This window comes from Chiroxiphia lanceolata, chromosome 5 (genome assembly GCF_009829145.1).
Source record: "Chiroxiphia lanceolata isolate bChiLan1 chromosome 5, bChiLan1.pri, whole genome shotgun sequence".
In the NCBI taxonomy this organism is placed as follows: domain Eukaryota; kingdom Metazoa; phylum Chordata; class Aves; order Passeriformes; family Pipridae; genus Chiroxiphia; species Chiroxiphia lanceolata.
In genome coordinates, this window is record NC_045641.1 from 1,256,233 (window position 1) to 1,271,170 (window position 14,938).

Sequence of the window (14,938 nt, forward strand, 5' to 3'; positions counted from 1 at the left end):
TGGGATCCAGCAGCAGGGAACACTCACCAGCCAAGTAGAGCGTGTGGGAATTCTTGTTCTCCGGCACTTTATCCGACCTCTCACAGGGCTGCATTCCCAGGAACCTGACGATGTTGTTGACAGCTTCTGCATTCAGGGATGAAAAAAGGAAATTACCTCCAGGTAATTCCCTAAAAATATATATATCCCAGCCTGGCAGATTTCCCACCAATAAATGAGGGACCGTCTCACCGTCGAGGGTTTTGATGGAACTGAGGGCAAAGGTCTCTTCCTTCTCAAAGTCATCTCCCACTTCTTCCCAGGCAGCTGCAAAGTTGGGCTTTAAAACCTTCTGGATGTGGTCGGACACGGTCACTTCCAAGTCTTCCAGCTGAGGGGAAAAAGGGAGGGAGATTTTCAGGTCAGTGGCAGGAAAGGAGCCTCGCCCTGGGAAGGGAAAGATCCAGCAGCGTTTTGCCAGGACAGCTCTGCCGTGCCTGGCTTTAATTTTGGGAGAAGCACGTGACAACGGCTCCTAAAAATGGGGAAAAACTGGGTGTATTCTGGTCATTTGTAAACATGAAAAATATCCACACAGAAGAGACTAAAAGAGAACAGAAAATCAGGTGGCTTAAAGCCCTTTATAGCCCTCACTGGGCATCCACTGGGAGACATTTCCTCAGGATCCATGGAATCACACTGGGCTGGGTTGGAAGGGAACTGAAGGATCATCCAGGTCCATCCAGGGACACCTCTCACTATCCCAGGTTGCTCCATCCAGGCCTTGGACACTCCCAGGGATCCAGGGGCAGCCACAGCTTCTCTGGGAATTCCATTCCAGCCCCTCTCCACCCTCCCAGCCAGCAATTCCTTCCCAATATCCCATCCATCCCTGCCCTCTGGCACTGGGAAGCCATTCCCTGTGTCCTGTCCCTCCATCCCTTGTCCCCAGTCCCTCTCCAGTTCTCCTGGAGCCCCTTTAGGCCCTGGAAAGGGCTCCAAGGTCTCCCTGGAGCCTTCTCTTCTCCCAGCACTTCCTGACACCTGACTTATATTTCCATGATAAAGAGAAGTGCCAAAGCTTGGGGTGGAAAGACTGATTGTGGAAAACAAACAGTGGAAATCATTCCTTCCCTTTTTTCCCTGCCTGTCCTCACCAATCCTGTCTCCACAGGGCAGAAGTCAATTTTTGGGGAAGGATCCAAACGACAAGTTGGGGGGTATTTTGGCGTTCCAGGCAGGAACATCCTTCCCTCCCAGCGACTCCAAGGTCTGAAAGGAAACCATCCCATGTGTATTCCCAACAAATGGCAAGGGGAAAAGGAAGCAGAGCCTGGACTCACCACGTACTCATCCTCGTAGCCATCCTCCTCTGGCACCCCCGTGTTGGGGTCGCAATCCCGCACCGTGAACTTCATGGTGCAGCTGAAGGTGCAGGACACTGGGAAGCAGAGAGAGAAATCTGGGATAATCAGTGCCAGAGCCCTCCCTTCCCCCCAAAAAACCCCCCAGAGACTGGAATGAATATCCATCAGAAATATGGTGATTTTAAGAGGAAAGGTCAAAGGGCCGAGGGATAACAAGTATCCTGATTCCCAGTGGGATCCAGGAGGAATTCCACCAGGATTTTGGCCAAGTGGAGCACGATGCAGAGTTCAGAGAATTCTGATTAGTCCTAATCTTGCCTGCTATTAAAGCAACAACCACTGCACTGACGAGCTGAGTCATGTTAAACCCACTGAGTCATGTTAAACCCACTGCAGATCCAGTGGTGAGGAATAAAAGAAAGAAAGGGAAGTCTCACGACCAGGAAAATCCCATTCCTACATTTCACAGTCGATTCTAACTCACTAAAGAGAGGAATAATTCAGCTGGTCAATTCTATAGAGTCCTAAACTACTAATATTTTTATGATTTGCATTATTTTTTAGTGTTTGTATTTTCCTTTGACTAGTTCTGGTCTTTAACATCCCCAAACGTTCACGCTTTCGAACGTGCTCCTGGCCTTGATTTTTTTTCCTTGATTTTTTTTTTCCTTGATTTTTTTTTCCTTGATTTTTTTTCCTTGATTTTTTTTCCTTGATTTTTTTTTCCTTGATTCCAGGGATTCAATTCCATCAGAATTGAACTCAGTTTCCATCAGAAATACGCTGATTTTAAGGGGAAGGCCAAAGGGCCACGGGATAGCAACACCTTGATTCCCAGTGGGATCCAGGAGGAATTCCACCAGGATTTCGGCCAAGTGGAGCACAATGCAGAGTTCAGGGAATTCTGATTAATCTTAATCTTGCCTGCTATTAAAGCAACAACCACTGCACTGACGAGCTGAGTCATGTTAAACCCACTGAGTCATGTTAAACCCACTGCAGATCCAGTGGTGAGGAATAAAAGAAAGAAAGGGAAGTCTCACGACCAGGAAAATCCCATTCCTACATTTCACAGTCGATTCTAATTCACTAAAGAGAGGAATAATTCAGCTGGTCAATTCTATAGAGTCCTAAACTACTAATATTTTTATGATTTGCATTATTTTTTAGTGTTTGTATTTTCCTTTGACTGGTTCTGGTCTTTAACATCCCCAAACGTTCACGCTTTCGAACGTGCTCCTCGCCTTGATTATTTTTTCTTGACTTTTTTTCCTTGATTTTTTTTTCCTTGATTTTTTTTCCTTGATTCCAGGGATTCAATTCCATCAGAATTGAACTCAGTTTCCATCAGAAATACGCTGATTTTAAGGGGAAGGCCAAAGGGCCATGGATAACAACACCTTGATTCCCAGTGAGATCCAGGCAGCAGCAGCTGCCAGGAGGAATTCCACCAGGATTTCGGCCAAGTGCAGCACGATGCAGAGTTCAGGGAATTCAGATTAATCCTAATCTTGCCTGCTATTAAAGCAACAACCACTGCACTGACGAGCTGAGTCATGTTAAACCCACTGCAGATCCAGTGGTGAGCAATAAAAGAAAGAAAGGGAAGTCTCGTGGCCAGGAAAATCCCATTCCTACATTTCACAGTCGATTCTAACTCACTAAAGAGAGGAATAATTCAGCTGGTCAATTCTACAGAGTCCTAAACTACTAATATTTTTATGATCTGCATTATTTCTTAGTGTTTGTATTTTCCTTTGACTGGTTCTGATCTTTAACATCCCCAAACATTCATGTGCTCCTCGCCTTGATTCCAGGTACTCAATTCCAGTTTCCACCACCTGCACCCTCTCAAATCTCCTCTAAATCCCAGTTTTAACCACCCAACACCACTGACTATTTAAAAACCACGTCAAATCCTTTGCACACACACCTGGGTTCCACCCAAAACCCTGCGAGAATCCCGGGATGCCAAACCCCAAACGCTTGGGTGTTCTCCAAACCTTTCCTTTGAGGGATTTTGCGGTGCACAACTCCAAGGGGTACCTGCAGTGGGGTCGTCCTGGGGGATCCTGACCAGGGTGTAGCACATTCCAGGCTGGTTGTAGGCCAGGCTGGGAGCTGGGATGCAGCAGAGCACGTCGTAGGCGTCCGACGGCTCCACCTGCACCGTGACCCTCTCCAGGAGCTGGTCGTTGAGCGTGTTGGTGCAGTCGAACTGCGGCAGAGCACAGGACAAAACATTCCCTGTGGAGGGTTCTTCCCTGAAAATGCTCCCCTGGAATGCAGCAGCCACCCCCCAGCTCCCATTCCCGGGAAAAGAGAGGGAGATCCCTCACCTGGAAGACGATGTGGTTCAGGAAGACGTGTTTGACGCAGCGCACGAAGTACTCGGTCTCTGCTTCCGTGAGCTGGACGGGCTCGGAGCACCAGAACAGAGGACCCAGGCTCTGGAATTCTGGGATGGCTGCCAGTTGTTCTGGGGAGGGAGGAGGAGAAGAAGGTTAAGTGATGGGACTGTCCACTGCTCCAACTGGTGGGGATCATCCCAACGCTTCACAGGATCAAGGAATGGTTTGGGTTGGAAGGGAACTGAAAGATCGTCTGAAGGCAGGGACATCTTCCACCAGCCCAGGTTGCTCCATGCAGGCCTTGGACACTCCCAGGGATACAGGGGCAGCCACAGCTTCTCTGGGAAATCTATTCCAGCCCCTCCCCACCCTCCCAGCCAGCAATTCCTTCCCAATATCCCATCTAACCCTGCCCTCTGGCAGTGGGAAGCCATTCCCTGTGTCCTGTCCCTCCAAGCCCTTGTCTGGGAGTGAGTGAGGTGGGAACAGCTCCCTGAGGGCTCCTGGAGGTGCGAAGAGCCCCCTGAGGGCTCCTGGGGAAATGGAGAGAGGAGAGCAAGGGTTATGTGAGCTGGAGGTTGGAAAAAGCTGGATCATGGAATCACAGAGTGGTTTGGGAGGGAAGGGAAATGAAGGATCACACAGTTCCATGGGCAGGGACACCTCCCACTATCCCAGCTTGCTCCAACGTGACCTTGGACACTTCAGGGATCCAGGGGCAGCCACAGTTTCTCTGGGAAATCTATTCCAGCCCCATCCCACCCTCCCAGCCAGCAATTCCTTCCCAATATCCCATCCATCCCTGCCCTCTGGCACTGGGAAGCCATTCCCTGTGTCCTGTCCCTCCAGGCCTTGTCCCCAGTCCCTCTCCAGCTCTCCTGTCAGAAAGTTCTGGAAACTCACTGATCTTCCCCTACCTTGAAATATATCCTGGCGTGAAGGAGCCACTTTCTCGGGTTTGTTGGTCACCAGGGCAATCTCTGGGAAGAAAAAACAAAGGCTTTGTGCTCTCAGCTACACCAAAACTCTGCCATAGCCCCACCAAAAATTCCTTAACCTGTTGGATTCCCACATGTCCTGCTGCAAACCACTTCCAGCCTGGTTCCTCTCTCACACTGAAATATCCTTTTTTTTTTATTTTATTTTTGTGAGGAAATATTGGATTTTACGGAGAGAAATAAACCACATTTTAGCCCAGTAAAAAAACAGAAGGAGGAGGAAAAGGGGGGGAAAAAAAAAAAAAGCCACAAAGCTTTTCTTAAAACACCGTGTGCAAAGTCAGAATGCAAAAGGAGTTGTGCAAAAGGACATGGAAGAAAGCCAGGGAAGTGACTCAGCACTTCTGGAAGGGAGTTTTTCCAAAGGCTGTGAACTAATAAACCCTGATCATGCACGGACTTGCCTCTGAGATCAGGAGAACAACAACACCCTGAAGGCTCTGAGCTGGGCCTACACCCCGTCTAAGCCCAGCCTAAAGTGGTACCTGCTTTCTGCTCGAAGATTGGGGCCGTGGCCAGAGGGACTGTTTTCATGTCAAAGGGTTTGTCCGAGGGCTCCAGGGTGTATTGGTGCAGGGCCTTCTCCATCCCAGGGACCGACACTGTCAACCCTGCAAGGCAAAAAAAAAGGCAGGAAAATTCGGTGTGAAGAGCAGGAACGGGCCCACAGGGGTGATAAAGGCTCTTTTCCCGGTGACAAAACACACACAGAGCACTTGGAGACACTGGACAGGATAAAACAACCTGCTCTGGAGGTGACACAAAGCTGGCAAGGGTAAACATTTGCCTCGAGCAAAGTCAGGCAGCGAGGATCTCAAACGTGCCACTCTGCTCCCGTGAACTTTCAGTTAGAGATAGTAAAGCAATTTTACAGCCAAGGCTGGCAGCAAGACGTGTTCTCCTTGTTTTGTCACGGGAAAAAAGATGGAGCAAAGGTCAAGAAACCCGCCCCAGGTGAAGGCCCAGTCAGTGAGAAAAGCCCAGCTCAGACTCCCGCCCCCGTTTCCCAGCCAATCCACCCCAAGCTTTGCTGACTCTGCCGTTCTCAGCAAGGGCTAAAACCAGAATAAACCTGTGAAAGAAGAGCTCAGAACTTGTTTTGTTCCTCTCACTGACCGTTGAAGATGTAGGTGGCGTTCAGGGCCAGCTGCCTCTGCTGCAGCACGTTCAGGTAGAAGGTGGCTCTGTCCCGCACCTCGTCGTCGCTGTCCATCATGCACCTGGGGTTGGGGGGACAGCAGGGCAAGGCTCAGCCCAGGAGAGCCCAGAGCTGAGCTTAAAGCAGCACTGGAAAGGCTGGACTTGATATTGGAACAACACTCAGAGCTCCCTCAGTGCGTTGGCAGCCAGTGGTGTCCCCAGGGATCAGTGCTGGGCCCAGAGAGTGGTGGGGATGGAGCTGCTTCCAGCTGGGATCCGTCCCCAGGGGTGTCCCCAGGGATCAGGGCTGGGCCCAGTCCTGTTCAGTGTCTGCACTGAGGATCTGGAGGAGGGGATGGAGGGAACCATCAGCACATTCCAGGTGAGCCCAAGCTGGGGGAGTGTTGATGTGCTGGAAGGCAGGAGGGCTCTGCAGAGGGACCTGGCCAGGCTGGATCCATGGGCTGATTGCAAGGGGCTGAGGTTCCCCAAGGCCAAGGGCCGGGTGCTGCCCTTTGGCCACAAGAAGCCCCTGCAGCTGCAGGTTGGGCCAGAGGGGCTGGAGAGCAGCCAGGCAGGAAGGGAGCTGGGAGTTGGGCTGGGCAGGGAGCTGAACATGAGCCCGAGTGTGGCCAGGGGGGCAAGAGGGCCAATGGCTGCTGGGCTGGCTGAGGAAGAGTGTGGCAGCAGGAGCAGGGCAGGGCTTGTGCCCCTGGGCTGGGCGCTGGGGAGGCCACCCCTGGAGTGCTGTGTCCAGCTCTGGGCCCTGAGCTCAGCAAGGCCCTGGAGGGGCTGGAGCAGGGGCAGAGAAGAGCAGCGAGGCTGGGGAAGGGACTGGAGCACAAGTGCTGGGAGGAGAGGCTGAGGGAGCTGGGGGGGCTCAGCCTGGAGAGGAGGAGGCTCAGGGGAGACCTCCTCACTCTCTGCAACTCCCTGACAGGAGGGGGGAGCCGGGGGGGGTTGGTCTCTTTTCCCAGGCAACCATCAGCCAGACAAGAGGGCTCGGTCTAAAGCTGTGCCAGGGGAGGTTTAGGTTGGATATCAGGAAGAATTTCTTTGCAGAGAGGGTGCTCAGCCATTGGAATGGGCTGCCCAGGGAAGTGGGGGATTCTCCATCCCTGGAGGTGTTTAAGGACAGACTGGATGTGGCATCAGTGCCATGGGCTGGGAACCACGGCGGGGTTGGATCAAGGGTTGGACTGGGTGATCTCAGAGGTCCTTTCCAACCTGGCTGATTGTGTGATTTGCAAATGAAGCAAAAAATTTGAAAGGCAGGAGCTGAAGTTTAACTTGAGGTTTAACCCAAGTGGAATGTTGGGAGAACGAGATGAAATCACGTCTTAACAAGAGCCATGAACTGGGAACACCCCAGAGCTGCTCAGGCAAACACTGAAGTTATTTATGAGTAAACTGGGAATAGATTTTCTTGCTTCAAAAAATAATAATGTTCACAGGTAGGGAAGCTCTGCAGAGGGAGAGTGAGTTTTTATGTGGGCAGGGAGGGACAGGATAAAGGGGTACAGTTTCAAACTAAAAGGGATTTAGGTTGGATATTGGGAAGGAATTCCGGGCTAGGAGGGTGGGGAGGGGCTGGAATGGATTTCCCAGAGAAGCTGTGGCTGACCCTGGATCCCTGGGAGTGTCCAAGGTCAGGCTGGAGCAACCTGGGATAGTGGAAGGTGTCAGGGTTGGAACTGGATGGTCTTTAAAGTCCCTTCCCACCCAAAGGTGAGGATGAACAGAAGCTTTTGGGACTGGATCCCTCTGCTCTGGAGCCAGGCTGGGAGAGCTGGGAATGTTCCCCTGGAGAAGAGAAGACTCCAGGGAGAGCTGAGAGCCCCTTGCAGGGCCTAAAGGGGCTCCAGGAGAGCTGGAGAGGGACTGGGGACAAGGGATGGAGGGACAGGACACAGGGAATGGCTTCCCACTGCCAGAGGGTTAGATGGGATATTGGGAAGGAATTGCTGGTTGGAGGGTGGGAGGGGCTGGAATGGAATTCCCAGAGAAGCTGTGGCTGCCCCTGGATCCCTGGGAGTGTCCAAGGCCAGGCTGGATCAAGCTGGGATAGTGGAAGGTGTCCCTGGGTGGAACTGGATGACCTTTAAGGTCCCTTCCAATCGAACCATTCCGTGATTCCACGATTTGTTACCCCCCGAGGAATGTTCTAGACCAGCTCACTCCCACGCTTCCACCACCAATCCCACCTTTTCCGTGCCTGCTCCCAGCAGTTCCTGCTCCCTCCAGCCACGCAGGGAAGGCGGAAAACCGACACCTCCCGGTTCCTCCACCGGGATCGACAACCCCAGTGCAGAATTCCGGCCTCGCCGCTCCCGTTGTGCCCCCCCCCCAGCTCAGCACAAACCCACCCAGAGCCCCCCCAAAACTCACCTCTGCAGCAGCACCAGGATACTGGGAAGCAGATTCTCATTCTGGGCCCCGAACTTTGCCAGGGCGCTGACGGCAGCTGGAGAGAGAACAGGGAAGAGAACAGGGAATGCTGGGGAGGGCACCCAGAATTCCCGATTCCCAGCTGCCCACCCCACCCCATAAAACCTTTTGGAGTTGAGGGAAAGACTGAACTGTTCCTGTGTTTTCAGCTGTGTGGCAGGGAATGGGATAAATCCGGGGGGTTTCCCACACAAGGAGCTGAAACCCCTCAGCGACCACGAGCTCAGCACCGGCCCGGAGGAATTCCACCCCCCAAGGGAAGAGGGAGATGTTTGAGGAAGTACAAACTTCGGAAAAATGAAAGAGGGAATTCCCAACAAAACAGGGAAGCAGCAGGAATTGCCTCCCAGCTTCAAGAGACGCTCCAAGAAGGGCCTGGAAGGCGATATGTTACTTCTAGTCTGTAAAATACCCTGTAAAATATTCTTTAAAATACTTCCAGTCTGTAAAATCCTTCAAAAATTCCATAAAATCCTTTAAAAAGATTCCGTAAAATCGTTTAAAAATCCTGTAAAATCCTTAAAAAAACCCTCTAAAGTCCTTAAAAAAAGTCCATAAAACCCTTTAAAAATCCTGTAAAATCCTTAAAAAAAAAAAAATCCATAAAATCCTTCAAAAATTCTGTAAAATCCTTAAAAAAAACTCCATAAAATTGTTTAAAAATTCTGTAAAATCCTTAAAAAAAAATCTGTAAAATCCTTAAAAAAAATTCTGTAAAATCCTTAAAAAAATCTGTAAAATCCTTAAAAAAAATTCTGTAAAATCCTTAAAAAATCCCAATCCGTAAAATCCTTTCAAAATCCTGTAAAATCCTTAAAAAATATTCCGTAAAATCGTTTAAAAATTCTGTAAAACCCTTTAAAAAAATTCCGTAAAATCCTTAAAAAAATTCATTTAAAACCTTTAAATAATTCCGTAAAATCCTTTAAAAATTCTGTTAAATCCTTAAAAGAGAAATCCCTTAAATTCTTTAAAAATTCTGTAAAACCCTTAAACAGTTCTCTAAAATCTCTGTAAAATCCTTAAAAAAATTCTGTAAAATCCTTAACAAAAAAAAATCCATAAAATGCTTTAAAAATTCTGTAAAACCCTTCAAAAAATTCTGTAAAATCCTTAAAAAAATTCCGTAAAAATCTTTAAAAAATTCTGTAAAATCCTTACAAAAATTTCTGTAAAATCCTTAAAAATATTCTGTAAAATCCTTAAAATATTCTGTAAAATCCTTAAAATATTCTGTAAAATCCTTAAAATATTCTGTAAAATCCTTAAAATATTCTGTAAAATCCTTAAAAAAAAATCTGTAAAATCCTTAAAAAAATCCGTAAAATCCTTTAAAAATCCTGTAAAATCCTTAAAAAAAAAATCTGTACAATCCTCAAAAAATTCTCTAAAATCCTTAAAAAAACCCTTTAAAATCCTTTAAAAAAATTCCATAAAATCGTTTAAAATATTCTGTAAAATCCTTAAAAAAAAATCTGTCAAATCGTTTAAAAATTCTGTAAAATCCTTAAAAAAAATTCCATAAAATTGTTTAAAAATTCTGTAAAACCCTTAAAAAAAATTCCATAAAATCCTTAAAAGAATTCTGTAAAATCCTTAAAAATATTCTGTAAAATCCTTAAAAAATATTCCGTAAAATTGTTTAAAAATTCTGTAAAATCCTTTGAAAAAATTCTCTAAAATCCTTAAGAAATCCTGTAAAATCCTTAAAAAAATTCTCTAAAATCCTTAAAAAAATTCTGTAAAATCCTTAAAAAAAAATCCATAAAATCGTTTAAAAATCCTGTAAAATCCTTAAAAAAAAAACTTTCATAAAATCGTTTAAAATATTCTGTAAAATCCTTAAAAAAAAAATCTGTAAAATCGTTTAAAATATTCTGTAAAATCCTTAAAAAAAAAAAAATCCGTACAATCGTTTAAAAATCTGTAAAATCCTTAAAAATATTCTGTAAAATCCTTAAAAAAAAATTCTGTAAAATCCTTAAAAAATCCTGTAAAATCCTTAAAAAATATTCCGTAAAATTGTTTAAAAATTCTGTAAAATCCTTTAAAAAAATTCTCAGAAATCCTTAAGAAATCCTGTAAAATCCTTAAAAAAATTCTCTAAAATCCTTAAAAAAAATTCCATAAAATCGTTTAAAAATCCTGTAAAATCCTTAAAAAAAAAACTTTCATAAAATCCTTTAAAATATTCTGTAAAATCCTTAAAAAAAAAAAATCTGTAAAATCCTTTAAAATATTCTGTTAAATCCTTAAAAAAAAAAAATCCATAAAATCGTTTAAAAATCTGTAAAATCCTTAAAAATATTCTGTAAAATCCTTAAAAAAAAAATTCTGTAAAATCCTTAAAAAATCCTGTAAAATCCTTAAAAAATATTCCGTAAAATCCTTAAAAATATTCTGTAAAATCCTTAAAAAATATTCCGTAAAACTGTTTAAAAATTCTGTAAAATCCTTTAAAAAAATTCTCAGAAATCCTTAAGAAATCCTGTAAAATCCTTAAAAAAATTCTCTAAAATCCTTAAAAAAATTCTCTAAAATCCTTAAAAAAAAATCCATAAAATCGTTTAAAAATCCTGTAAAATCCTTAAAAAAAAAAACTTTCATAAAATCCTTTAAAATATTCTGTAAAATCCTTAAAAAAAAAATCTGTAAAATCCTTTAAAATATTCTGTAAAATCCTTAAAAAAAAAAATCTGTAAAATCGCTTAAAAATCTGTAAAATCCTTAAAAAAATTCCATAAAATCCTTTAAAAAATTCCATAATATCCTTAAAAAAATCCTTAAAAAAATTCTGTAAAACCCTTAAAAAGAAATCCATAAAATCCTTTAAAATATTCTGTAAAATACTTAAAAAAAAATCTGTAAAATCCTTTAAAATATTCTGTAAAATCCTTAAAAAAAAAATCCGTAAAATCCTTGAAAAAATTCCATAAAATTGTTTAAAAATATTCAGTAAAATCCTTAAAAAAAAAATCCATAAAATCCTTTAAAAATTCTGTAAAACCCTTTAAAAAATTTCCGTAAAATCCTTAAAAAAAATTCCGTAAAATCCTTTAAAAATTCTGTAAAATCCTTAAAAAACATCTGTAAAATCCTTAAAAAAACAATCCATAAAATCCTTTAAAAATTCTGTAAAATTCTTTAAAAAAATTCTGTAAAATCCTTTAAAAATTCCATAAAATCCTTAAAAAAAAATCTGTAAAATCCTTAAAAAAAATCTGTAAAATCGTTTAAAAATCTGTAAAATCCTTAAAAAAAAAATTCCATGAAATCCTTTTAAAAATTCCATTAAATCCTTAAAAAAATCCTTAAAAAAATCCTTAAAAAAATCCTTAAAAAAATTCTGTAAAACCCTTAAAAAAAACCCCTCCATAAAATCCTTTAAAACTTCTGCAAAACCCTTAAAAAAAATTCCGTGCAACCCTTAAAAAAAACCCTTAAAAAACTCCATAAACCAGGAGTGGCCTCGCGCCGACGCCGAGAACCATCACCCTCCCACGTTCCCAGCCCCCCCAAATTCCAGCCTGGAATTCCCAATCGGGCGGGGTGGACACTCACCTGCCCTGACGGCCTCGTTCTCCAGCACCACCCTGTTGAAGATGAAGCGGATGTACTTGGAGGGGGCCGGCGTGCGGGGCCCCTCCTTGCCCAGCAGGTGCAGGATCTTGGTGGCCAGCACGGTGTGCTCGCAGTCCTCGATGAACTCGCACAGGTGGGCCAGCCCGGCCTCCTTGCTCTCGGGGTTCTCCTCGATGATGCCGATGATGCAGTCCACGATGGCCCTCTTGTACTCGAAGCCTCCCTGGGGGAAGGGGGAAAAAACCAAGGGCAGCGTCATGGTTTGAGAAGCCCAAAACCCAGTTCCCTAGTCCAAACCCCCTCCCGCATCTCGACCCAGTGTGAGGTGGTTTTCCACGTGGCCACCTCTCTCCACAACAACCTCCTCTTCCGTCCCGCCTGCGACACGTTCATACTTCGCAGAAGCGCTCGTCGGGTAAAACCTCAAAACTTCAAGGGTCACCACCCCCCGGGGTTTTACCATTTTGTAACTGCAGGGGGAAAAACCTGTTTCCCCCCACCACCACAGCAGTGACCCAACTGTGAAGGACCAGGAATGGGAATTGGGGAAAATTTCAGAAGTGGAAAAAGACGTACGGTGATTTAAAAGGACTTTATGACACAGACTTTACAGTTATTATGTATATACACATTGGATGCTTCCCCAGAATTTGTACTCCCCAGGCATGTTCAGGCTTGGCCACTCCCCTGCTTTCCTGAGGATTGGTTGGAGAAGCTGTAGACAGGAGACAGCCTCCATTCACTCACTTCTTTAAAATCCTTTAAAAAATTCCATGAAGCCCTTAAAAAAATTCTCTAAAACCCTTTAAAAATTCTGTAAAATCCTTAAAAAAACCCAACAATTTGCAAAATCCTTTAAAAATCCTGTAAAATCTTTAAAAAGAAATTCCATAAAATCGTTCAAAAATTCTGTAAAATCCTGAAAAAAAAAAATCTGTAAAATCCTTTAAAAAAACCCCATAAAATATTTTAAAAATTCTGTAAAACCCTTAAAAAATTCTGTAAAATATCCTGCAAAATATTTTACGCTGTAAAATACCTCAAGTCCGTAAAATATTCTGTGAGATACTTCTAGTCTGTAAAATACTTCTATTCTCTAAAAGCCTTCAAAAATTCTGTAAAATCCTTTAAAAAAATTCCATAAAATCGTTCAAAAATTCTGTAAAATCCTTAAAAAAAAAAAAATCCGTAAAATCCTTTAAAAATCCTGTAAAACCCTTAAAAATCCTCCCTCTTTTGCCTGTGCCCCTATCCTGATTTGCTTCCCCATTTGTCTGTCTCATGCAACGGGCATTGATGGAAAGTGAGAGAAGGGAAGGTGTGCTGGAGACCCAACAGGTCATGCCAGTCCCCCTGACACATCAGCTGAGCAGTGCTTTGATGCCCCAGCTCTAATCCTTGAGCCCATTTCACCACCGACAAGGTGTTGGGAATCAGTCCCTGCACTTTCCAGGATCCACATCTGAGAGGAGACTCTTCAGACCCTGCACTTTCCAGGATCCACATCTGAGAGGAGACCCTTCAGACCCTGCACTTTTCAGGATCCACATGTGGGAGGAGACCCTTCAGTCCCTGCACTTTCCATGGCACATCTGACACAGGAGATCCTTCAGTCCCTGCACCTTCCAGGATCCACATGTGGGAGGAGACCCTTCAGTCCCTGCACTTTCCATCATCCACATCCCACACAGGACACCCTTCAGTCCCTGCACTTCCCATGGCACATCTGACACAGAAGACCCTTCAATCCCTGCACTTTCCAGGATCCACATCTGAGAAGATTCAGTCCCTGCACTGTCCATCATCCACATCTGAGAGGATTCAGTCCCTCCACTTTCCAGGATCCACATCCCACACAGGAGACCCTTCAGTCCCTGCACTTTCCAGGATCCACATGTGGGAGGAGACCCTTCAGTCCCTGCACTTTCCATCATCCACATCCCACACGGGAGACTCTTCAGTCCCTGTACTTTTCAGGATCCACATTCCACACAGGAGACCCTTCAGTCCCTGCACTTTTCAGGATCCACATGTGGGAGGAGACCCTTCAGTCCCTGCACTTTCCAGGATCTACATCTGAGAGGAGACCCTTCAGTCCCTGCACTTTCCAGGTTCCACATCTGGGAGGAGACCCTTCAGCCTCTGCACTTTTCAGGATCCACATCCCACACAGGACACACTTCAGCCCCTGCACTTTCCAGGATCCACATCTGACAGGAGAACCTTCAGTCCCTGCACTTTCCAGGATCCACATCTGAGAGGAGAACCTTCAGTCCCGGCACTTTTCAGGATCCACATCTGAGAGGAGACCCTTCAGTCCCTGCACTTTCCATGGCACATCTGACACAGGACACCCTTCAGTCCCTGCACTTTCCAGGATCCACATTTGGGAAGAGACTCTTCAGTCCCTGCACTTTCCAAGATCCACATCTGAGAGGAGATCCTTCAGTCCTTGCACTTTCCAGGATCCACATCTGAGAGGAGATCCTTCAGTCCCTGCACTTTTCAGGATCCACATCCCACACAGGACACCCTTCAGTCCCTGCACTTTCCAGGATCCACATCTGACAGGAGACCCTTCAGTCCCTGCACTTTCCAGGATCCACAAGTGACACAGGAGACCCTTCACCCCCCAAACCAGAGCCTCCCAAATCCCCCCCAGACCCAGGTGCCCCACGTACATCATCCCTGAGCATGTTGGACAGGAAGGTCATCATGACGCTGTGCTTCCGAGGGTACTTCTGGCACAGGGCACTGATGGCCTGAACCACCACCACCTGCAGAGCAACACACAAGGACATCACTCAGGGATGGTTTTCCATGGAAAACACGGGGATTTATCTCAATTTGATGAAGTTCATGGCCAAGGACAAAAATCAGGTGGTGGATTCTCAGAGTAACAACCTCCTGTCAGCCTGGCCTTGCTGGAGGGACTGGAATTTGGGATGGACTACTCACCTAATCCTAAGCTCCCAAGTCACATTTTGCCTTGAAAACCCTTTTCCAATTTCAAATTTGTCTGGTACTTAATTTTCTCATTAAAAACAAGAATTTAAGACCACTGTGAGCACAC

The 14,938-nt window shown here is 45.0% G+C and overlaps 1 protein-coding gene across 1 annotated transcript in view; it reads right to left on the reverse strand.

Annotated features, from left to right (window-relative positions):
* The window catches only part of COPG2 (COPI coat complex subunit gamma 2), a 31,851-nt gene that overhangs the window by 1,573 nt on the left and 15,340 nt on the right, over positions 1 to 14,938 (reverse strand). Inside the window, exons 13-23 of the mRNA XM_032687271.1 lie at positions 14,547 to 14,642; positions 11,845 to 12,088; positions 8,224 to 8,299; positions 5,812 to 5,915; positions 5,181 to 5,306; positions 4,615 to 4,677; positions 3,686 to 3,825; positions 3,393 to 3,564; positions 1,323 to 1,420; positions 232 to 370; positions 28 to 126 (exon numbers count right to left, since the gene is read on the reverse strand). Coding sequence (XP_032543162.1) covers positions 28 to 126; positions 232 to 370; positions 1,323 to 1,420; positions 3,393 to 3,564; positions 3,686 to 3,825; positions 4,615 to 4,677; positions 5,181 to 5,306; positions 5,812 to 5,915; positions 8,224 to 8,299; positions 11,845 to 12,088; positions 14,547 to 14,642 — 1,357 coding nt within the window. The remainder of the gene's footprint in view (positions 1 to 27; positions 127 to 231; positions 371 to 1,322; positions 1,421 to 3,392; positions 3,565 to 3,685; positions 3,826 to 4,614; positions 4,678 to 5,180; positions 5,307 to 5,811; positions 5,916 to 8,223; positions 8,300 to 11,844; positions 12,089 to 14,546; positions 14,643 to 14,938) is intronic.